General features: G+C 46.7%; 1 protein-coding gene across 1 annotated transcript; it reads right to left on the bottom strand.

Moving 5' to 3' along the window:
- Positions 1 to 1,534: 1,534 nt before the first annotated feature.
- gnb1l (guanine nucleotide binding protein (G protein), beta polypeptide 1-like) lies at positions 1,535 to 24,646 on the bottom strand. The gene is made up of 7 exons (XM_060054176.1): positions 24,577 to 24,646; positions 19,552 to 19,692; positions 19,158 to 19,283; positions 18,690 to 18,852; positions 14,439 to 14,531; positions 9,008 to 9,226; positions 1,535 to 2,197 (listed from the first exon to the last, which is right to left on the bottom strand). The coding sequence occupies exons 2-7, from the start codon at positions 19,662 to 19,664 to the stop codon at positions 1,919 to 1,921; spliced, it is 993 nt and encodes a 330-aa protein (XP_059910159.1). The 5' UTR covers positions 19,665 to 19,692; positions 24,577 to 24,646; the 3' UTR covers positions 1,535 to 1,918.
- Positions 24,647 to 25,283: the final 637 nt, after the last annotated feature.

The following is a 25,283-nucleotide window of genomic DNA, read 5'->3' as shown; positions in this document are numbered from 1 at the left end:
GGCCAGGTTGTGTTTTATATTAGAAGCCAATGAAGAAAATAATTAATTAACTGCAATTTGTAGAACAACTGCAATTAAACATGACGGATAATTGATCGGTTAAAGTAGCAGTAGGCCCTACGTAACATTTCAGATAGCTCGTAGCTTGAAGTTGCCTGGATATACCAATCAGTCAATTCGGATCGATAATGATTTAAATAGCCTAGTTGTATCAATAAAATCACACCCTTAAACTGATATAAATGCATGTAAAAAAGCTAGCCGGCCCGTGTATCTCTTTCTTTTCATGACCTGATCATTTTGATATAGGCCTATTCATATGCATTAATAGTGTAATGTTAATAGGCTAATTGACCAGGGAACTTGCATTCATAATTTCCACACTAGGTTGAATCTTTATGCATGATACATGTATATTATTTAAAGTTCGATGCAAAAGTCATGGTAAATTAAAAAGATTAAATTTCCCTGAATTTACATGGCAAAACATTCCTTTTTTTGCCATGCAAATTAATTTTGGATCAAATAATTACAATTTAATTCAGTTAAATGTACTTATGTTTATGCCGAAGATACATTTAAAATTCACATTGAATCTGAGGTCTCAGAATGTTTCAAATAAACAGCCAATTGGTTGCACAGGCTCAAACCCAGCATAAGTTCCTCTGTATCCTAACAGCCTTATAACCTTTAAAATCAAGAAAGAAATACCCTCTAATAGGGGTTATCCCCCATCCTTGAATGACAATATTGCAAAACAAATGGACGTATAATGAACAGCTTAAACTTTCCACCACACTAAGCATTATGACTTCCCTGAGGCAACTTTCCTGTACAGCATGCCGTTCTTCTCTCATAGCTATACACTGAAGTTAAACGCCTGTGTGCTTTTCCAGACCCCCCACAACTGCAGAAGCACTATGGAACAATTACATATGAGCTTCCATGATGCAACAGTTATTGATTCAGTCGGTGACAACAAAGATGGCGATAGAATACCTTCTACTTGTTTGGTTTTATCTGGTTAAACGAAAAATAAATAACGACCAAACTCAAAATAATCGCTGATTAACTCCCTAAAATAGGTTTTGGAGCAAAATGAAACAGACCTCACATACACACACATTTGACCTGAAGTGCGGACAATAAAGTGCTCCAACAAACAATGCAGACGGCGGTGGTCTGAATGTGAGTCTACTAAACCAACAGGCCTGTGTTCCCCATGTCGGGGCTGTGATTAACCTTGTTTGACAAATACTGCCGGGGTCAGGCCGGAGGGCCGCAGCCGACCTATAGCGCCGTAAGAACAACAACGCTGGATGACACAGCCGCTCAGCTCCAACTTATGCCTCAAATTCAAGTGCACTGGAGCAAATCTCCCACCAGATAAGCCCAAACAATGGCTTAGGTGCATTCAACGCCAGGCTGTGCTACACAATTGGACAGGCTTATTATAATGCTGACTACTGGCTCGAGAAAAATAGCATGGTGTTTGGCCTTGTGTGAATCAAATGCTAAAACTAGTTTTGTGCTAAAAACTTGTTTTATTGATTTTCAGACAAAGTCCAGCCAGTGTCTTATGGATACACAATGATTCATTTCAGGGATTGAAAAGTCCAGCTTATTCACATATGGGTTAATTAATGCATTCCTTTGCCCACTATAATGTATAATGCAACACTTATAAAACATAAACCAATTTTGATGAAGGGTACTTGATGTAAAAAAAAATTAAATAAAAAACACATCATCAAAACACCATTGATCAATCAAACAATCAAGTGCTATTCACGCTTAATGACAGGTGATGAAATGCCACACTCCAGTGTCCAATCAAGTCAAGCATTGGTGTTGAAGTAATTAAGGACTCCCCGAAAAAAATTCAGCCCTTAATGTTCACCCCCAGGGTACCGAGTCCTCAACCAGTGTCCGCCCCTTCATTGTATATGGACCAGAGGCTGATGCGCTGGTCCTTGGAGCCCGCTGCCAGGAGCCTCTGCCGGGGGTCCTGGTGGTCCGAGAAGGCCACACCGAGCACCATGTCGGTGTGGTGCTGCAGCACTGCAAGCGGCCGCAGCTTCTTCCAGCCGAACACACGCACGCGGTGGTCCCAGCCAGCCGACGCTAGGAGTTTACCGTCTCCACGGATACACAGCTGGGAGACCCCAGGGTTGACCAGAGTCACGGGGTCCGTGAGCTACAACAACAATCACAAAGTGTTAGGTCTGGTTCCCCAACATGGCCACCTCTCGCTCTACTCACAACGCAACATGTAGATGCATGGAAACATTTCAAATCAATTGCATGCATCTAAATGATGAACTTTCAGCAACGTTAGTTGATGGCGATGCTAGAGTCATCGATTACCATGAAAATATAATGAAACCATACACTGTGACGCTTCAAAACGTGAAAAAGGTTCTGAATTAAGATCAGGACATGTTACAAACAAAAACTTTGAGATTTGTGGACTGGGAGCCAAAATGGAAGCCTTCGTCCGCCAGATCTGGTGACCATAACCACGGACCACCGTCGTCGACCAACAGAAAACATTACAGCGCAACAGGCCGGCAGCACGCCTCTCGCCGTTCAACTGCGAGAGTGGGGACTGTGTGTGTGTGTGTGTGGGGGGGGGCACGACGGATTTAAATGACCTTTGTCACGCTGAGCGTTAAAGAGAGCGACGGCCCGGGTGAAATGCTTGTTTTGTCGAACGGTTGTTGCCTGAAAGGCCCACTATGCAACTTTTTTTAGCCAAAATTACATTAAGTATGCAGGTTGAGAGTTATGCTGATGGTTCTGCATCCATTTCTGGGTCGATTGGTGGGTGTGTCATTTACCCATGTCGCCTCTCCAGTGAAAAAGCGCATATGCAACTTGCTCTGTTCGGACCGACACAATCCGGATGTGACGCAGCGGAAGTATCCTCGAAAATGTAGTCAGATTGTAGTTTCGAAAATGCTTTACGGCACAGACACACACCCAAACATGGCACCGGCTAGATATAAACAGCCAGTTGCGAGGCAATTGTTGCATTCATCATGGATCAATCGACTGATAAGCGACCCAAGAGGCGACCGTCGGTGGAACAAAAGAAGAATGGACCAGAAAAGAGATCAGACGAGTGAAAGGGGAACTATGCAACTTTTGCAATTTTTGGCTTGATTTACCTTAATATACCTTAATATAACAGGCTAAGAGTCATTGCGATGGTTCTATTATACATTTTTGTTCGATTGTTCGTTGTTTCGACTCACCCTTGCGCATCTTGGCGGAGAAAAGGAATATGTTTCTGCCGGCGACCCGCCGCCCACTCTCGCGGGAGTCTCGGGTCTCGCGAAGTAACAAATTGCTTTACGGCACAGACCCCCAAACACGGAACCGGCTCGATATAAACACAAGTCACTAAGGGATTGTTATATTCATCATAGATCAGCCGACTAAAAAGAGACAGAGAAACCCAATGTCGGAGGAACAGAAGAAGAGAAAAGGGAGACTGACCGGCAGAGAGGCCAGACACGAGTAAACGTTGGGCAAGCTTTTCAGGAATAGCGTGAACTGAAAGAAAAAGAAGACTGCAAATCAGACGCCGACTCGGCCGTGTTGCTTTTGAAATTGAAAGTACCCTTGGGTGGCCTTTGTCTTCGTGGTATTCTTGATGTTGATAGTCTCTGTACAAATGTGTTTGCTCAACCATTTTGTTGTGAGCCCTGTAAAAATTGTTTTCTCGACCGTTTTGTTGTGAGCCCTGTATGTTTCTAGCTTGCTTGGTTGCAACCATATAAACACCTTTGTTTCCATGGGTGTTTTGCTGTTCGTCTGCCTCGTCCCCCAGATACAGATTGAATCCCCGAATCCAGGTTCTTGTTTATTTAGATTATTATGTTGGCCAAACCTCTTACACTGATTGTTCTGTTCAACCTAAAATAAAACAATTATAATCTAGGATATAAATTCTCCCCGTCAACTATAAAAAAGGATGGATTTATGTTTATTCCAATACAAATACACCCTTTTAAAAATGTATAACCTTGCCTACACTTTATGAACATCTACTTCGGACATGGCTCCACGCATTCGCCGGCTTCTTTGAAAACAAATGCACATGGCTCGCGTAGAAGTGCATGGGGAAGGGTCGTCAACGAGTTGTTACGACAGTGTTGTGAAATATCTACTACGAAGCTGTAGGGGGCGCTGTGTAGAGAAATGTGCGTGCCAAAACCAAGAAAACAGCGAAGAAATGCCCGAAGTTGCATAGTGGGCCTTTAAGCACCTCTGATGTATTGCATATGCACTGATAGGTCTGGTCAGCGGCAGAAGAGACTCGATAAATACACGGCTGGGACGTTTGCCCCCCTCTACATCGCCCCGCCCCCCCCCCACACGATTCCACTGCCTGTGATCTACAATGTTCGTAGGACTGTATCAACCGTTGTAAACGGGCAACATTCTGACACATCATAACTAATGGCGGCAGAAGGCCCCGTTGCCGCGGAGGACATTCCTCTGGGCCTGAAACGTGCTCTTCCTGTGGCCAGGGGATCGCGGCACTTGTGATCAGCGAATAGGACAAGCACATCTGGCTTCGAGAGCCGAAATCAAACTGGACAGCGTAAAATGGACTTCATAAGCGGTGTCCAAGGAGACTAATGGCCCCGTGCAGGAGGAGACGCCAGAGAATTTATCTGCGTGCTCCTGTTCTGGGCTGGAAACCCATCTACAGCCGGCATGTGGAAGATATAAACCAGGTACCCCAAGAACGAGCGGAGGAAGTGGAATAGAATGGCTGCAGGAGAAAGAGAGCAGGCGGGAATGTCATTGATCAAAATGAGAGAGCAGGAATGTGAATTAAGAACATGCTGTTGTGTTTTCCAATTCTTTATTTTAGTTCTGGGTTTTTATTTCTTGGTAAAGCAACCGATCGTCACTAGCGCCGTTTGTGTGAAGCGGCTCATGACTGCTTAGACCGAGGCAGACAGATGCAGCCCTACAAAAGGACATTAGGGGTGAAAGACAGATTGTTTTGCACCCCGATATTACCTCAGGAAGTTGGTATGCCTCGACCTCTCCCCATCTGGTTTGGATTACGGCCTCGGTAATGACGGTTTTAAGTATCTATTTGTGTTTGTTTTGTTTCCCATTGTTTCTGTCAGAGAAAGACATTTATGCAGTAGAAGGAGAAAGCGTAAAGAGAAAATGGGTTGTGACGTAGTAACAGCCATTAGGCAGAGACGGCTGGATAATTGTTAAAACTTTCTCTGGTCTGAGTAGCAGTGGGAGGTGGATAATCTACCACTGGGGGCTTCCAATGGCTGGTGTTGGCTTGTACCTTCCAGTGCTAATTTCCTGTAGTAAAAACCAAAAGTGTTCATTAGACGGTTTCCCTGCTACATCTGTCCAAGTCCTGGCCAACAAATGATCCCAATACAGGTTGCTTTGGAAAGTATAAAATGAAAATCCATCACACGACTTGGGCTACGGCTCGGGTTTCAGAGGAAAATGTGACGAAAGGACGATGTCAATTCAATTTCCCTAGTGGATAGGGATGATTCCCGATGCTATTGCACGGAACCGTGCTGGTCTGCTAGCACTGCTATTAGCCAGGGCTCAATCCTTAAATGAAATCCATTAGTGCTAACCTGGGAGTTTTTGGCTAGCACTTCCAGACACCACCATTATTCTTTCACTTTGCTCCCTCACCATCAAACTCTCATCATGACCGGCATCCGTCTTAAGAACCCATTCCTTTTTGTTTGTGTCAGGGTGCAGGCTGTCTCTGGCCCGGGCTATAGCCTGCACATGGCCACATGCACACACAAACATACTTATACATAGACACCTCACACACGGAGACACGCAGTCTAAAGTCTTCCCAGCTGGCAGGAGTCTACGAGAAACGTTCCGCGGGCTTCAACTGATCCAATACAAACTCACACTTGAGATTCTTTTTTTTTTTAAATGTTCCGTCTTTTTCAGTTTCTTGCCAACAGAAAAGCCGTTCAAAGGAAGGCCTCCACTTGGCACATCTCACTCAAAACCCTCTTTTTCTCCCCCCATTCTCAAATATTTGGCACCGATTTTCTGCGTTCACGCTGTTCTATTGAAACGACCCATCAACGCTTACTCACTCGAGCCTGTCGGCCCAGGACAGCCTTTTTTTCTGCAGTGTTTCTGACACACCCCGCGCCAGGCTCCGCAGTGGGGAGATTACAGCCTTTTGTCACCTGGCCTGTCAGAGCTTGGCTTTGGCTGACAGGAGATGGACATGTCAGGTGGGTGAGTCTTTCTTTTCAGAGAGAGGTGGGACAAATAAACAAAAAACTAAAAGTTAAGGCCATCATTTCTGACAGCTCAGGAAGGCCTCACAAAAAGTCCCAATTAAAGTCATTCTTCCCTGATCTCCCTTCCCACCATCCCACCCGACCGTGAAGATTGGCCTTGATTGGCCGACCTCACCGTTTGCTTGCAATCGGTGGAGAAATGAATAATCCAGGGATGATGCCATGCAGGTGATTGGCAGGGGAACGTGGTGGGACAGTGAAGGCCTATGTTTTTGCGTTCTGGGAACGACAAGGATCAGAAGCTCCACCTGTACTGAGCTGTCTTCATGTCTCGGAGAAAGGCTTTCAGCCATGCATGGTGTACCCTGCTAATCCCCGTCTCGTTGTCTTCTTTCTCCATTTTGACCCTTTCTCCCTTTACTTCAATCTGGAGGAACCAGTCTCCGCTCATAACAATATGCTGAGCGGTTGCTTAAATATGTGTCTGTCTTTCTTAAAAGCCTTTAAACCCATTTCGACACCCACATCCTTACACTCTTGCACTGACACAAACGTCAGAAATGTGTGCAGGGGGGTGGAGTGTGGGCAGGAGGGAGAGCAGAAGATGTATCCTCTTTGAGGAACAGATAGCAAGGTTGCAGGCTCTCTTAAGATCATCAGGGGCAGATAAAGGGCCCCTGGGAGGCATGTGTAATACATTAAACTGCCATTCCATAGGCTATCAGTCCTTATCAGGGCTTGATAAACTCTCTCTGCAGGCCTTGGCCCCCCAGTAAATCATATGCGCACTGCATTGTGTAGAACTCTGCTTTCCTCCCTTCACCCTGCCTCTGACAGTTCCAGACAGCCCTGCTCTATGCCATGCACAGAGGGAACCGAGTCCACTTTGCCCTGGGGGTATCTGGGTGAGGCAGAGGCATCATGTGGCACTCAGGATTACCGGATGATAGGAATGAATAATGGAAATCATGGGGAATTGCAGCGTCTTGCGACACAATCCCGTTCATTGAAGCAACCATGACAATACCAACAGTGTGCTGCGTCCTTACTCCAGCGTGGAGATGACATGATAGCAATGAAAGAAAAGAGTTAGGACCTATGAATTTTCTCTCTCAAATCTCATGCAATGCAATCCCAGGAATAATCAAAAACGATATAATTAATGTATGATATAATCACATAAAGTCTAAAACTACTACTACTTGTCAAAACTTATAAAAAAAAATGTAAGTCACAAACTAATAAGCGCACCTAAACCAATTCAAAGAATATAAAGTTAATTGGGTGGAAATGTGATGACAATACTGAGACTGTAAAACATCCGCGCTGTGCTGCTCATAGCCCCCATACTGCTTTACTGAGGCCGCCCGCTGGTAACTACTGTTCCCTCTCGCTGCAGACATGTTTTCTGTTTGGCTTTCGGAGGCCCCGAGGTTTTGATATTTTTATTACCTCTCGCGGGTCGTCTGTCACAGCCCGGCAGGTCCATTCCCACCCCTCTAATACAGCACAAAAATACTTTTGTAGGGGAGGAACTGGGACAGCTGTCTGGACGTCACACCAGGCTGAACTTCAGGATTATTTAAAAGCCCCCACTGGCTCCGTACACCGAGGCCCACACCCGAACACTGAGCAACCCCCCCCCCACAGACCACCACTACCCACCCGCCGGCCCCCCCACCTCAACACTCTTCTTCCCCAATCGTCTTTGTCTCGGATTACACACTCGGTCATATTTCGTTACTTGTGAAAAATAATAAACTCCAACAATCATTGTTATCCTCAGATTTTTCAGCATAGTGGGAGTGCTCTTGCACGTTGTTTTCTCAGATGTGTGTTCGGGCAAAGAAAGGCGAAATAAAATCGAGAAACGGGGGAGGCTTTGCAAAGATTTCTAATTCAAGCGTTCATTTGTAAAAAGAAGGTTCTGGAAACAATAATACGGGTCCAAGTTCTGTACATCAACTCACGGTTCCCCTCTCCTGAAGCTGATTCATGGCCGCCGGCTGAGACACGGGGTCACTGCCTTCTGCTCGTGGAATCAACAAAATATATAGTGGCTAATGAGGCGTTGTGACTCATGATGCACTGACTGTTACGGGAGATGAGGTATGGCGCGCCTCTGACAGGCTATTTGTTGTGTTTGCCTTTGTCATAGGAGCAGACCCGAAGCGGGCTGAAGACGTGCTGGCAATGCATTGGATTCTGACTAAGGTTTCGGGGGTATTCTCAATCTGGTGCGTTATGCAGTGAGTATGGTGAGTATACGTCTATGGGAAAACACAGATGTGTCGGGGGGGTAACAATAGAAATGTGTTTGTGTAATAAGTCGGTGCATAATAACCTGTTATTGTTGCTCTTCCTGATTATCACTCAGTGAATGGTTACCACTGTCAAGTCTGCATCTGAGATTAAATATCAAGTAAACAACTCTGTTTTCACGTTGTTATACAAGCACACACAACTGATAGCTTGTGTGCGTGTGTGTGTGTGTAGTTTAATGTTTAGTCATCAAGCAGACTAAGAACATTGAGACACCACAACATGCTCAAGATGTCAGGAGCATGTTGGGGTTAGGAATATACCTCGACCCTTGTTTTTGGGTGTTGAGGGTAGATATTTATCACTGCCTTTAAAAATGTTATCCAAATTCAGGTCATGTTCCAAACCATTCAGACTTACACAGGAACCTCGCTATAGGATCACCGTGCACCCCTCTCACTCACCTGCAGGTTCTTGTTCTGGTCCAGAACCCAGGGCTGGAGGGTCTTGTCCGAGGAGCCGGCCACACCCTTCAGTCGCTGCGGGTCGAAGGCGAGGCACATGAGGGGCTCGGGGAGAGTCGCGGAGGCCTGGCTGAGGACGGACCTCTGGGCCACGTCCCACAGCAGCAAAGACCCGTCCTCATAGCCCGCCAACAGGAGCGGCCCGGGGCCCGCGTCTGGCTGGGTGGATTGAAGGAGAGTTGATTTAAGACTCTGAACACTTTATAGGGCTTGAACATCAGAATGCATCATGGGATTTTCTGTTGCCGAATGTAATTTTACATAGTAATGAATCCTATGCTCGTAAACTTCCGAAATGGAGGCAGTCGTGATGTGGTGTCAAGATACACAAGCCCTGTTTTCCATTAACAGTGTGACAGAAAATCGTCCTTGTTAAGGTTCATATTAAAACCTAAAAACACACAATATCCAACAACCCAGAAAACAGCCTGTGGAGGAAAGAGAAGAGAAGAGGACTGGGGAGTCCTCAGGGAGGAACAAAGACTCAAAAAGAGGTGGAGGGAAAGAGATGGGAGATGAGACTGTGAGACTAACCGCAAGAAGTAAAAAAAGAGCGCAGTCCCAGAAGCTGAGCCGAGCAAGGGTTATCGTTCTGGAAGCTCCCGCCGACACCATGGGGGACACGGAGGGCTCCATTCGTCAGCCTGCCTCTCCCCCCCCCTCCCGCTAGCAGTCCATTACACCGCGTGTCACTTTGCTCCTCATCTGTATCCACTGTCAGCCGACAAGGCTAAGGGCCTGCAGCCGGCTTCCACATCGCTTAAAAGTGCAATGAAAATATCGAAGATAACCTTCCAGCGGTCTGACAATTAAAAGAGACACTTATGTAGGATGTCTCTCTCTCCGTCTCTCTCTCTCCCCCCCCCCCCTCTCACTCATTGCATCTCTCCCCCCCCCTACTTCCCCCCCTCTTTGGATGGAGAGCCGTGCACAGACACAGATAACCTCTGGGCATCTGCGCTGTCTCTGGCTTCCTCTACGTCACCTGGCAAGAAAGAGAGAGGAGCTGTGAGGGGAGGAATGGCCGCGGGCCTGTAAATCATTCTGGCGAATGAGAACGTAAAGGTGAGCTTATACAAGCTGTATCGCTTCATATGTCACGGCTGATGTGTGGGTGGGGGTTGGGCTATGGTGGTGTGTTTGTGTCGGGGGGGGGGGGGTATGGTCTAGGTAGTAAGAAAAACAAACCAGGAGTAAAAGCAAGCAGGGAAGGAGGGAAGATAGAATGATATGGGATGGGCAGGGCTGCCTACAGGGCCGGTGGAGTCCACTCTGCTGCCAATATTCCCACCATTATTCCTCCTCTTGGTATGCAGTAGACCTTGCCTTGTGTTGCGTCAACACCACCCCAGCCTCGGGGGATATACCACTGATCACTACAGCTACCAATTAACTGAGCACCTCTGAGCAACCATTTGCATTGCCTAGCAAGCGGAGCAACACATGTTTGGTTTCTGTTTTGAAGGTATTAAATATCTACGATCAACTGCTACGCCTTGCCTCCAACATAATTCAATGTACTCCGGTCCTTGAGAAGTACTGTAGATGCTGCCACGGGCCCCGTTTGCCCTGAGAAGCTGTAACCGAGGAGGTGAAGAGATGATTTCCATATGTGTGCTGTGACTGCCACGGTTTCATCCATCCTCAAGTCTTCTTCTAATTTTACGCCATCCCTTTTGCAGGTCTTCCTTCGTCGCTGAATAAATGATAGACAGAGCCCTTGTATGTATTCCGTCCAAACACACAAGGCGCGGGATGAACGTTAAGATTGTGAAAACAAATAGAAGGACCCAGTCGAATGCGGAGGCCCGTGCCTGCCGGCGAGAGGCAGGCCCAGGCGTTCCAGGCCAGAGGGCTCACCGTGGCCCTTTGCACTTCACATAAGTGTAGGACCTCCGTGATTGATCATGTCAGGGTTCGGAGGTCGGGGAACCCTGAGTAGACACCTAATTCATTATATCCTCCATAGGGCCCTTCTACGAGAGGGCTCTCTGCTGGAGAGGGGGGGGCGTGGGAGGAGATCCATCACTCAAGAAGACCAGCAGCTGGCTGAACGGTTGGACGGACAGGGAAAGAGCAGGGGAAGAGGTGGTGCCGAGATGGTGGGACGGTAGAAAAGAGGGGCTTCCTCAAACTCATTACGAACTGGACTTAACGGAACCACAGGAAGGACAGGAAGGAGGGTCTTCTTTTGAGATGCAGTCAGCGACATGTCTGCACATCAGGAACCCATCGTGGGCGTCGCTCAGCCCTGGTCTGCCCTGATGATGTCATGGCTGCGTGTTATTGTTATTTATTTATTTATTGCATTTTTTGAGAGCCGATGAACTGAGAGTGATGGATATCTGTATAGGAACATTTCCTTCTTCCCCACTAGCCTCCGTTCACTTTTAAAAGCCTCGCACATCATATATCAACTACTGTCCCCCAAGGCCCAGCATGCGCACGCACGCACACACACACACACACACACACACACACAGAGGAGGCCTCCACATATGGATGCACTTTCTTCCTTCAGTGTCTGTCCTATCACTCACCACTCCCAGCCAATCAAATCACAGAGATCAGACAACAAGCTCACTCACCCTATGGATGCAGTGGAAAGAGACACATGGATCTTTAGGTCCGACAAGGGTCTCTGAAGTAGAAAATAATAGTTTATCTTTCTATGCTTATAGCTAATTTCCCCCCAAAGGTTGTCTCGAAAGTGTTTGAAGACAAGAGAGAGTGATCAGCTGGATGAAAATGATCACAGAAGGTTTCCAGGTAGCAAGGGTAGAATAAGTGAGCGAGAAAGGTGACGGGGAATGGGGAGGAAGACAGAGGGGAAGAGAAGAGGGGAAAGTGAGCAGGCAGTGAAAGTAGAAAAAACGGTTGGCTGTCTCTCCCTGGGGTGTGTCACGGTGAGGAAACAGTTGAGAGTTGATAACAAACACCAGACGAACTTCACCGAATCTTTTAGGACTGATGGGAAAACGTGACAATTATGTTCAACCTGTGTGAGCATGTAGCAACACGTTGCTTATCCTTGGTTACGCACACACACACAGACACTCACATACATATATATATCACACACATATATCCAGTCGCATGACAGTTTTATAGGCCTCACTCCGCTGTGTCACAGCAGCAGTAGCTGAACCCAAAGTGATTTAGCGTCACATGGCTTTGAGGTAAAAAGCGCCCTGCCTGCACTGTAACACTCGTACAACTTTATTGATAATTATGTTTCCAGGCAGTCTGCGAAGAACTCGTATCGGATCATAAATAAACCTGATGAAAGGAAACAACTTAGGGTTGCAACTCGGAAATACACGTCAAGGAGGAAAGATAATACATGGCAACAGGCCGCGTGTGTCGGTATGTGCAGCTAGGCTCTGCAGAACGTCAGCATGTCAGAGCGCCACTGCCACGCATGCGCCCGCTGAGCTGTAAACAAACACAACCCAGGGGTCCTGAAATAGCTGTCCGTTTAAATGCCTGTTTCGCTTAATAGCGAATTTGCCTCCCAGGGGGGAAATTACCACCAGTGGGTTTGTTTGTAATTCAACAAAATGCAACGCTAAAGAAAGTCATGTGCATGACCTCTAAGAACTGCAAAACCAGCCCAGCCCCCCCATCTCAAATTATTCCAAATGCAAATGCAAACAGCACCAGACAATGGGTTACAAATTAACTGTGAAAATAATTACATGTCTCATTATTGGCAGGGAAATTTAAACGTTGGGACAGCCGTTGAGAAACAGAGACGTTGCGTATCCTAGCCCGGGCCGGGTGTGCAGCTGCAGGCTGATATATGTTAGCTTCAACCCCCCCGGACCTTCCAAAAACGCTCTAATTACAGTGTTGGGACCTTCTGCAAGTTGAGAAAAATGTACGGAAAAAGAGGAAGAAAAAAATAACCTGTGACGAGTTGGCAGTGATAAATCGAACTGAATTAGCATCTCTTGCTAGCCGTGTTGACAAGCGTGTTACTATGCGTTAGTGTGCAACGGCTCGGAATAAGGGAGCAATCAGCAGATCTTTTTAACTTTTTAAAAATAATCAATATCAAATATCTACTGTATCTACTCTATCCTTAGAGATCAATCCTTATGGTCAATGGCTACATAAATATTGAAATTATGGTGGCATATCACTGAAAAAACATCAAATCCCAAAATACTTTGCAAGGGCACAACTAATATGTGCACACAAATTATTATATATATAAGAGCTTTTAATGCAGACTTTTTATGCTTTTATGAGATCAATAATAAACCTGAGAGGAGAAATCATTAACTGATGATTACACAACTGCCACCCCCGTGTGCAGCAGGGCCCCACTCTCTCACAGTCTCTCTGCTTGCGCGTGTAATTTTCTTTTTTGCCATAAGTAGGCGGAGCCAGCCAAGGCCATTGCAACACTGGCCATCGTAACCCCTAAACAAGGTTTGTTGCTCTAACCTTTAGACCACATGATCTCATAGTCATACGTTCTGTAAACAACTGCACGCTGTCTGAGGGGTAACACTGCGCCTTATTGTTCTCCAACGCATGTTCTGAGAGGTCAGCTCCTGAGCAGTCTTGGTTAATTGGGAACTGGCTTGATGTACCCCAATAAATGGTCTACGGTCTTCAAGAGGTGGTTGGACTTGTCTGGCAACATGTAACCAACCAGAAAATGCATTCTTGCAGAAAATATGTTGTGCCGTTGAAAATATATTTAATAAATCTACACAGTTTAGGACGTAAAGAAACGAATAGAAACGGGGTCGCTACACAAAAATCCTGATGCTCAACAAGTATATTTTCCAATCATCGAAGAATTGCAAATAAGCAAAAAACAGTGAAAGTGTTACAAGAACAATTGTAACACTTTAAGCTTTATATTGTGTTTCTAGGCCAATTATTGACGTTGTAAGGCACCACTACGTCCTAAATGTTGAACTTTTGTAATAGTCATCTTGGCCAATGAGAGAAAATGAACCCCAACTGAAAATATAAGAAACAGGTAAAGAAAAAAAACTTGAATCTCAACAAGTATAAGTGATAACGGCTATCTCTGTTTGTACTTAAGATCAAGTGTGATGATTTACATTAGCATGTAAATCAACAATATAAAAATTTGTAATAGAGTCTCTAGGTGAAACATTGTGGAAGAAGAGAGGTGCCAATACATCTAATTATATGCTCATGCTTATTTCTAAGCACGAGCAAAGAAATACCGCGCACGGTGCAGTAAAAGTACTCACAATTTGCAAGGATGTGTTTGTTATGTGGGATTTTGGCCGAGATATAGAGCCATACAAACGAAATTCCCAACTAGGGAATGATAAGAACTATAATTAGCTTCTTAGATCATATCAGAGAAGATTGGACATACCTGCCACAGTTGGAGACACATGACCATCCCCAGCTTGGCCCTGGGAAGCAGCGAGCACACCAGAGTCTTCCCGGGTAATGCAAATATCTTGATCTGTAAGGAGGAGATAAAAAAGGGCTTAAAGCAAACGCATTCAAACCACATCTCAACCAACAGAGGGTCTTGTTATGTGTTCAGCCTATGCTGCCGTCAGTCAACGACAATTCTCTATTTTAATACTGCTATTTAGTCATTTAGTAGACGATATTATCTAAAGCACCTAACAGTGAAATCAGAAACCTTTACTTAAGGACCAAGTAGAGGTTATGCATTTTGCTATAAGGATGCCAACAGGCAGGTTGTGTACCTTTGGGATCAAACCCAGTATCCTTTCGTCCAAAACCCTAGCCACTACACTATTCTATAAAGTACACTTTATTCCCATTTATCTGTATTACTATTTGCTGCCAGTTCAATTGAAGCTGCCAATGCATTTTAACTCAAAGTTGGCCTTCCCTTGACATTGCAACTCGGCCACACAAATTGTGGTTGCATTAGAACATTTCGCACACAATTTATATCCCAACTCTGGATTTCTTTGTGTGTTTAGCCGAGAAGCGCAACCCGATTCTGTGAGTCTGGGTGGGGACCTTAGTCTGGCTGACGGGAGCCTGCGAGCACAACCCACAGCGCTATCCATCAGGGGCTGGCCGGTCGGGCCTGCCTATAATGAATCCAGCTAAACCCTGACCCAGCGGCGTGTTTAACACTGCACTTCTCCACGCACACTGGCACCCCTCCCGCCACGCACACACACACACACACTAATGAAGGCCTTTGATGGACTGTATGCCTGCAAGTGTATTCCGGAGCACTTGTGCACACACACACACACACACACACACACACACACACACACACACACACACACACACACACACACACACACACACACACACACACACACACACACACACACACACACACACACACACACACACGCGGCCTTGCTGGCAACCCCGATACGGATTCCCTTCGGGGGAAGGGGGAAACCACGCTAGAGGATGCACGTATTCATCCTCATCAGGTGGCCGCTAATAGAGCGTCGCTGCGAGGAAGCCATCTGTGTGTTAGCGCGCAGCTCCATCTCAGCCCCGTGTTTACCAGGCCGGGGCTGGGAGCAGCCTGCGCCTCAGGTGGTAGGCGCTTCATGTGTGGCATCGCGTCGCTCGTAAACACCCCACACTATTAATTAATGTCTCCCCCTCGGCTGCTGCCTGCCCACCGCCCCACGTGAGCAGTGAACAGCGAAGAGGGAAAAAAACATGGAAATGGATAAGCGGGGATTTTATAGTCGACATTTACGCCCTTTTACTTAGTAGCTAGTTTCATGTGTGGTTTGTTGCAAATGTGCCCCAGCATTCATGTTTCGAAATTGCAAAAAGCTCGTCCGTTTTGCAGCACAGAGTAGGCAGAGAACAGAGCTGTACTAATGTCGATCCAACCATTTATTTTTAACCCTTTCTTAGTAGTATTCCACAATACTATTTACCACGTTATCCCCATTTAACAAACACCAATTGTGGCTTAGTGGACTGGCAATGACCTGACGTCTGCCTGACCCATAAGCATATCAAATAATTGTTGTATTTTATATCACTTTCTGTTGCCAATAACTGCATGTGTAGAATACCATGTGGAAGGAATCGTGTGTGAGGCCTGCAAAAGACGGATCTCTTGCAAGTGTTTTGGACGGTGTAATGCATCTGCCTTTGAGCAAGTGTGCATGTGTCTGTGTGTGTGTGTTTGTGTGTGTGTGTCTCTATCGGGACAATGGCATTATTGAGATGCAGGGAATGGCAGGCGCCCAGAAGCCTGGCCATGCCGAGCGGAGTTAGCGAGGGTGCGTTTGCCTGGATCAGATGTCCTCTCTGGTCCCCTTTCAAGTGTTGCTCCTCAACAGAAGAGCTAGTAACATGAATCTGGACGGAATAAGTGATGGCTGTATTGTCCTCAACCCCCCATGCCCCTCCACCAAACAATTTACCTTCAGACCAGAGCGGGTCATTAGTTTCATTCACCTGGTAAAGTGGTCCGATGGACACTAACCCAGCAGTCAAAGCAGCAACTTTACCAGCCACGGTGGTTTCGATTACTAGCGAGGACATCAATGCACCCGTTTACAATAGCGTCAGAGAATGCTAATACAAAGTACTCCGTTAAAGGAGAAATCCGGTGTAAAATGGATCTGGGATATGTTTAGTATGATAACAAGTTGGAATGTTCGTTTGGGAGCAAAAAAGCGAGTATAGACGCATTCTTAAGTTGGCTTTTTTTTTAGCAGATTCTACCAAAACGCTTTAAACTTGGAACGATAGGGGCATGTGTTATGGTAAAAACTAAATCGTTTTTTAAACCACTTAAAAGGCTAGAAGTATAATAAGGGTCTTAACATACAAAACATTATTATTATACTACCAAAGAAGTGTCGGGCTACTTCCTTTAAGTGGTTTAAAATAGCGATTTAGTTTTTAGCATAACAAATGCCCCAGTTGTTTCAAGTTTATAGCGTTTTGATAGAATCGGCTAAAAACAGCCAACTGAAGAATGCGTCTATATGCGCCTTTTTGCTCCAAAACTAACATTCCAACCCGTTATCATACCAAACATATCCCAAATCCAATTACACCGGATTTCTCCTTTAAGATGCAGAGAGAGGGTTGAAGAGCAGGCCTTTATTTCTTCTATGTCTAACTTGCATTTTATCAAGACCTGGGCATGTGAGTGCACAACAATGCCGAAAATGTAGGCGTGCAGGCCATGCAAGAGTGCAAACTTTGGATGTATGGCGAAGGGTGCTTCACTTCTGATCCAAGGGTCATTATCAGTTATGACCACTGTGTGCGCTGACCAGTGATTGTACAAGGGTTGACCGGTTACTGTGTGTGTTGGCCAGTGACTTCGGATGACCTGTAGTGTGGGCTGCGGTCTTAAAACGTGAGGCCTATCAAACAAAGCATTCGATAAGAACAAGTCTTTCTCGTTGAGTTCTTTTCACAGATGTGATCAGCATATGATTCAGGCCCCGTCCACACGGAGCCGGTTTTTTGGTCAAACCGCACAAGTCTTGTGCGTTTCGGCCGACCGTCCAGACGGAGCCGGCGAATCCGGTGCCCGAAACCGCACATTTCTGAAACCACGTCCGAGGGTGGTTTCAAATCTATCCGGACCTATGCGGTTTCGTGTTAGGATTCGTGTGGACGCCTGAAACGCAAACGATGACGACATCGCCCTACCCCTTGACCTTCTAGCCAATGACCACTCAAGCCCGCGGCGTCTCAGAACTCACAACAACAATGATGGCGGACTACATGCTTGTGATGATTCTGCAGTAGATAATGTCCCATGTTGGGTTGCTAGGGCAATATTTAATGAGAATCCGCAACCAAAATGAGCGAAAAAGGATTACGGACGGACAAATACACCAAATCTATTTAGATCAATCTTCGTAGAACAGCTGTTCGTGTTACTGGTTCTTCTCGGACTGTATGTTTGTAAACAACTGGCAGCCTTTATGCGCATGCTCGCCTCTTCCTCTTCTTTTTCTTCTGGATTTCTGTAGCAGTAGCATTATGGGCCTGGAATGTGTACTACAGCGTTTCTACAGATCGATGCGGTTTCGCAATGACTCCTTCCTTACGGAGTCATTGCTTAAAACGAAACCGGATCGTTAGGCCCGTTTCGGCTCTGTGTGCCTTGGTCCTCAGTCTTTTATTTACATTTCTTACCTAATAGAAACGAAATTCCTACTAAGAATTCAAATTCAACCTTGCTGAATTTGCATATCAATATGCTTTGACAATTGAAGGAGACATGACCAATGACAGAGGATGACATAATTCACCGACTCAGAAAGCTAGTGTTGGCAAGCCAGGTCAAGTCATGACGGGTCTGACTGTTACAACCAGTTTACCCAGCTGCCACCAGAATAGCCTGTGTGTGTGTGTGTGTGTGTGTGTGTGTGTGTGTGTGTGTGTGTGTGTGTGTGTGTGTGTGTGTGTGTGTGTGTGTGTGTGTGTGTGTGTGTGTGTGTGTGTGTGTGTGTGTGTGTGTGTGTTAGTGTGTGTGTGGGAGGGAGGGAGAGAGTTCTTCCATACCACTACTCTACCAAATGGGGGTTCGAACCATCAACCTCAAGGCTTCGGAAGAGAGGGTCACCCCGGAGGACACCCTTCACACTACACACATGCGTGTGTATGCGTGTGCACGTACCTCCTCAGTCTGCTCCCCGGGGCAGGCCAGCAGCCAGGCTCCCTGGCCCGTCTCCAGCGTGGAGCACTGGCAGAAGCCCACGCTGCCCATCCACAGCGACTCGGAGACCTCCGCACGGCCCTCGCTCAGGTCCCACAGACACACACGCATGTCCCGCCCCTGACTGGATGCCCGCCAATAGGAGGAGAGAAGCGGGGAGAGATTGGAGGGAAAAACTAATCAAAAAGTAAATTGAGGAGTGAGTGTGGAGGCATAATGGAGGCAAGCTTTCATCGGAGGTCCTCTCGCATTCTGTAAATCCTTTATTTATGTGACTTAGGGGACCTTAATTTATCCCTCATCTCATTATGAGTATCAGGTGTTAGCAAATTGATGATGATGGTGATGAAGAGCTCTCTTCAAAGGAGTGAATCCACCTCTCAGGAAGGAAGGGAGATCAGTAATGAAATAACAGTGAGTTGTAGTCACCTGAGCAGAGCCCCTGTGGACTGCAGTGTGCTGACCCAGATGACGGAGCTCCCGGAGTGGCCATCCAGAACCGTCTCCGCCCGCCTGGAGTCCAGGTTCCACACGTGGATCGACCCCTTGCCTGACCTACAAGGCAAACAATGGAGAATGTTTAAAGAATGATGGTATTGTTGACAGTGTGTCCTGATCAAGGCTAAGGGCGTATTTGTTCTACACTACAAATACTACAGCAGCAGAATTGATGTTGGCAGCAGTAGGTACACACACGTAGCGACACATGCACACACACACACACTTTACTGAATGGTGTCTACATGTTGTTTACTTAAAGTCGGTCTCCCTGTGTGTGTGTGTGTGTGTGTGTGTGTGTGTGTGTGTGTGTGTTTTGTCTAACCCAGAGTACAGGAGTGGCTGAGTCCCCTGCTGGCAACTGAAGTGCAGGGTATTGAGGGGTGCCGCAGCCCCCCTAAGAGTGTAGATGGGGGTCGGGGAGGGACGCAACATCATGTGATCACTGGTGCCATCAGTCTCCTTCCTAGGAGAGAAAACGTAAACTTTCACACCACAGGCAATTATTCAAATGTGATCATTGCGAGTATCGGTCTACATCGTGTGCTTCTTTGAATTCATTGTTTGCACTGTTGTCTGTCGGTTGTAGATCGTGCGTAGTTGCTGTCAAAACATTTCCAAAGTCAATTCTTTCTAAACGTTTTCTGTTCTCAGTAAATCAAAATAGGCACAATGTGTTTTCACAGATCTATCCCTTAAAGTCCTTATTACCATAGTGTTGCTTTCAGCACATCTCATCTATGGAGTGAGTATCTCTAACCCCCATGGCTGTATGGGTGCAGTAGTTGGCTGCAGATCCACTGTTTCTGCGCCCTCTACATCCTTTGCTCTGTGATAACACCTCTTCCACTCAATACATCATAAATCACCAGATCAGCAACCCTGTAATTACAGTGAACAGACGTGGGACTACAGCCTTCCCCCTCCGTCAGTCTCTGAACTGCACGGTCGCTTCCCGGGGCGAAAAACAAGCAAGCGATATGAAGCTTTTTAATGTCTTCTGCAGGTAGGCCACGAGTACGGTGAGCCGGTGAGCGGAGCGGATGCGTCGGCTTCAGATCACGGAACAACGTCGGGAGCGTCTCCTGGTGATCCGGCAGTTTGAAAGAATGTAAATAGCCGACAGAGCAGACCGATGGAACGAAAGAGGATCCGGGTAGAGAGGGACAGAGCGAGAGAGGTGAGCCGATACCGGCCGCGCGCGCGTGCGTGTGCGTGTGTGTGTGTGTGCGTGCGTTCCAGGTAGGTCAGTCTGAAGAAGATGAGGGATACCTGCTGAGCCGTGGCCTGTTGACCCCCCCCGCCAGGCCTCCCTGCCTTGCCTTACTCTTACTCACCGTGACCTTTGCCCCCGGGCGACTGGCACACGCTGAAACCCGAGTGCGAGGCATTCGAGAGCGGCTCATTTTGGGAGGTTAGCGGTTAAATTGTGCATGTGAATCTGCCGACCGCGCAGACAGACTCCTCCGGCCAACCTTCCTAATTAAGGGCCGAGCGCCACATTCTTCTGCCTCACAATGAGCGCAGTCATCCCCCGAGACGCTGCTACGCCGCCGCCGCCGCCACAGGCCAGCAAACACCGTAATATGGAGGGCTTCAGACACATTCAGAATAGGTATTATTATCCGTCTTATTGAATATAACGGCCCTCTAAGGCTTCTGGTGATGGGGAACACGCTAATTTTGATCCAGACCCCAACCTTTGGGGTAAAGCTTTGTTTAGTGGCACTGGGTGGACAATGTGTTTCGGGGCTCACTCTGCAACAGAGGAGAATGGTATGTGCATACATGAATTAGGTATATTGAGTCACGTGTAAGTGTGTGCATTTAGACGTCTCATCTGTCCGAGATGCAATATAACATAAAGGAAGTGCCACCACAACATACAACTGACAAAATGGAACCGCTGTATTGAACTGATCCACTGGACTTAGGCATTCATAAGCCACCAAAAGGTTGTATTCTCGACTTGAAGTCCTGACTCCTGATATTATCCACTTGTAGAACTCAGAATTTAAGATTCCCCAAAAATCTTGGGTGAAATTTCAATCAATAAAACCAGATTGGATGAGTTTCCCCATACCTCGTGAACAAAGAGCAACCTGACATGTCCATCAGACCGGACATGAACCAATAATCCTCTTGGGCTGTGTAGTTATGAAGTATGACAAAAATGGCAAAGGACAACAAAAAAAAAGACTGCATTGTTTCGTGAGGGTCCACTCGCTAAGCCTACCTGTGCATGGGTGGGTTGACTGCATTCCCTACTGTGTGTGTGTGTGTGTGTGTGTGTGTGTGTGTGTGTGTGTGTGTGTGTGTGTGTGTGTGTGTGTGTGTGTGTGTGTGTGTGTGTGTGTGTGTGTGTGAGAGTCCCACCATGATAACAGGTGGATTAGGGTTTTCTCATTGTCTTGTATCAGAGCCGCGGACACTTAGCTATGTCTGGACCAAGCCGTTTCCTTGTACTGGGCCTTGAGAACATTCCACCATTCCAGCCATGCTCGCTCACGCTCGCTCTCGCTTTCTCTCTCTCTCTCTCTCTCTCTCTCTCTCTCCCTCTCTCCCTCTCTCCCTCCCTCTTGAGTGCTGGAGGATGTCACACTGAGAAGGAAGCTGGTGACACCAAGAGGAGGGGGTCTTGGGGGACTGTCACCATGTCGGGCTCAGGCTGGGGCATGGCGACGCCAGCCAAACAGGACACTTTTTAAACAATTCAATGGTATGACTTCCCCCTGAGCATTATCTATCCATGCCTCTTATTTTTCTCCGGCATCAGCATTTTCTCCAGCCCGCTCTGCCACCCACTAAACAATAGAGCTGCTGCCCGCCAGCCAGTCCCTAGCCCAAATACAAACATGCCGACGGCCGAAGTAGCTGGTGGGGCTGGTGGCGGTGGGGGTGGTGGGGGACACTTCTGGTGGCAGGATGTCAGTCAAAGCTATGCACAAAGGAACCTCAATTGTTTCACAGCCAACCCTGAAAGAGCCGGCCATTCAAACAAACCAGTGCAACCAGCCGGTTGCCTGTCAGCTGTGAAGATCTTAACGTCAAAACACACGACAAGCCTGATACCACTCACTGCTGAAGGCTGAGCTCTTATGCTAGTCTGGTTTCATAGTCTCGCTACATAGGCTGGTGAAAAACCCTATTGTGATTCAGCAATATTCGTTGTTTAATTTCAGGATAATTCAACTCATGCAACTGCGCTAATTTAAAAGTTTCAAAAATCACAAATAAATCTCGGTTATGACCAACAGGTCTCAGAGTTCTGATCAAAGCCGTGTGCTGCAGACATAGGAGATAGAAAATCTGGCTGGCTAGTTAATACACCTGAGCGAGGAGCCTGGGAGCCAGTGGGCAGGGGTCTGGGACAACTAGGGCTCCTGCTGGCCCTCTCACAGATAAGACAGCTCATGGTAATCTGACTCTAAGTCCCTGGATAAAGGCAGTTTGTCTCTTCTTGGGGCTGTCTTTCCACACCTGCTGGGTAATTAGGCCTAATTATGAGAGAGAGGTCCGCTTCCCCTTCATGTTATTAAATAAGAGCCAGTCTCGCCCGCCAGCCATCTCTCAGCACCGGCAAGGGGCTGGCGACCTTCAGATCAAACGCAGCCACCATCTCCCCGTTACACACACACACCCCTCGTTTCGCTGCCTTGCTTCACATACACTGGCTTTAGGGAGGGCAGGTTTGGAAGCACCACACGTTATCATATGGGGCTTCAAAGTTGGCTGGGGGGGGGAGGGGGGTCAGGGGGAATCCTGTCCAAATTCCTCTACTGATGCTGTGAAGCTGATATCATGTGATCAGCAAGTACCAACCCAAGTACCCCCCCCCCCCCCATCATATTCTCCCATTCATAAATAAAAGCGAGACAGGATCAGGGAGGGGAGGGGTGCTGATCACAGGGAGGGGTTTTAATAGATGCTGGATAATGCCCGTCTTCACCGGAGCCATTATGGAGCCATGGGACCCTGAGATCCCCATCCCTGATATCCTCATTGTCAAATATGAGATTTGAGCTGCGTGATGAAAAACTGAAAGTAGCTTACACATACCTGGAGACCAATGCCGTCTACATCAGGCTAGCAGTAGCGTGCCTAGCCTTGGATATTAGCTCATCAAGCCAAAAATGTAGTCTAATATTTGAGGCAACTTCAGTGCCACTGACAGAGGAAAATAATGAGTTTAATGTCTCAAAAGAGGTGGGTTTATCATGCTTTCGTTAGCTTGTGGTTATGCTTTTGGTTGGATCCGTTATCTCTGAGGGGGAAGTACTTCCATGGGGGGGGGGGGGGTCTTATCCTTTAACCAATATAAATGCCATATTGTCCTGCCTTCCCCTGCCCCACAAATACAGGTCATCCCCAGTATGAAACAAATGCGTTGAATAGAACGCCCAGTCCATTATAAGAAGTCTGTTTAGATAAACAGCAAAGGAAGTGTCACACCCTTTACTGTGAGACAGAGCGGCCGGTTTCTTTGGGGAGCATTGGGATGTCGTTGTTATTGGTGTTAGGGGGGATCTCGACTGGACAAACAAGCCAGCAAAAGATAGAGGCAGAAGTCAGACACAAGTGCACCCACACCCACTGTCACTCACGTTGGCAGTGAGCGGTGAGGGGTGGCATTGTTTGGGTCAATAGCGTGAATGCTGTGCAGGGGCCACTGCAGATAAGGACTAAATAACTTGTGGGTCCCCATTGAAGCAAGCAGTGATGGAGGACCATGTCAGCAGCAGTGTCTAGTGGTTTAAGGGAGGTCCTGACTACGGAGGTCAGGTACTGGGGGTGCTTATCTGTTTGTATTATCACCCATTTCCTCTAGAAGGTGATTTACCGGCTGGCTAGAATAGAGGGACATAAGGGTCCTGACAGCACCGCTGACACACGGCGTCAACGATACACTCCGTGGTTGATCGGAAGTGGATAGGTGAAGCATTGTGACAATGACACAAACGTTGAGGTAGACATGGATTTAAGATGTAATTTAGAACCCAAACATTGAGAAAATTAGAGCCTTCGTTCATTCAATTCAATCCCGTTTCAATATAGGCGCCCAGCAAAGACGATGCGACTATATTTGTTGCCGTTTCTCTCACTCCTATAGGCTAACGAACGTTACTAAATCCAACCACACTGAAGAAGGCGACACGACATCTGAAAAAAACAACAAAAAATCCATCGGTACTATTAGCTTGGCCAGCTACACCAACTCTTCCAGCGCGGGAAAATGCATTGCGCTGTCATTCTATAGTAATGAAAGCTGTTAGATGACTTTGAGCAAATTTCTCCTAACGACTCGTGAGTAATTCATTAAAGTTTGACAGGAGTCAGAAAGCTGAAATACCTTGGCAGACGTGCGGTGAAACCAAAATATGCGCCGTTGAACTTGAAGGACCCTTATTTTCAGATTAGCTGCCCCTGACGCGCCTGCTAGGAAAAAAAGAAACCCTCCCTCTCACTCCGTTTTTTTTCTCTCCCTCTGTATTGTATTTGTTTTAATGATATCATACAATCATATGTATCCATACTCATCTATATACAGCATAGCAAAGTGAGAGTGAAATGTATCACAATATAAACAACAAAAAGTATTTCCTTTCTCAAAAATTCAAATACAGGTAGATGAGATGGGGTCTGTCAAATCATATGATAGCTTGTAAACAGCAGAGTGCTTTTTTTTTTTCCCATCCGTCTCAGTATAATGAGAAAAAGACAAAAAAACACACCAGGACCTAATCCACTGAGCACACAGACTCCTTTCATGAGAGGGCATGGGAGACACCTTTATTTGTCCATTCCTATCATAGACGAAGGGGGTCTGGAGCGCGGCAGGGCCTGAGAGAGAAGATTAGTTGAAACCAGAGTATTTTAAACCTCTCCTGTGGCTCTGGATTAGACCGACTGATAGCCATAGAGCAATAGGGCACCTTTCCACCTGCCCTCTCAAATGAAACAATAAAGAATACAAGCTTCTTATTTGAAAAAGGGGGAGGGGGGGGGGATGCAAGGGTGGATGTGGCGCACTTTGTATTCTGCATTCCTAGCTGGTGC

The sequence above is a fragment of the Gadus macrocephalus genome, chromosome 6 (assembly GCF_031168955.1).
Source record: "Gadus macrocephalus chromosome 6, ASM3116895v1".
NCBI classification, from domain to species: domain Eukaryota; kingdom Metazoa; phylum Chordata; class Actinopteri; order Gadiformes; family Gadidae; genus Gadus; species Gadus macrocephalus.
The sequence above is the reverse complement of the archived record's forward strand: the minus strand, read 5'-3'. Positions and strand labels throughout refer to the sequence as shown.

Bases quoted from the DNA above. Each gene is read 5' to 3' on its own strand.
- gnb1l (XM_060054176.1), bottom strand. From the start codon at position 19,664: ATGATGTTGCGTCCCTCCCCGACCCCCATCTACACTCTTAGGGGGGCT. The intron at 14,532-18,689 runs GTACGTGCACAC...TCCTCCTTACAG, and splicing joins CCGGGGAGCAGACTGAGGAG to ATCAAGATATTTGCATTACC. The intron at 9,227-14,438 runs GTATGTCCAATC...CAATCCACCCAG, and splicing joins TGTGTCTCCAACTGTGGCAG to CCAGACGCGGGCCCCGGGCC.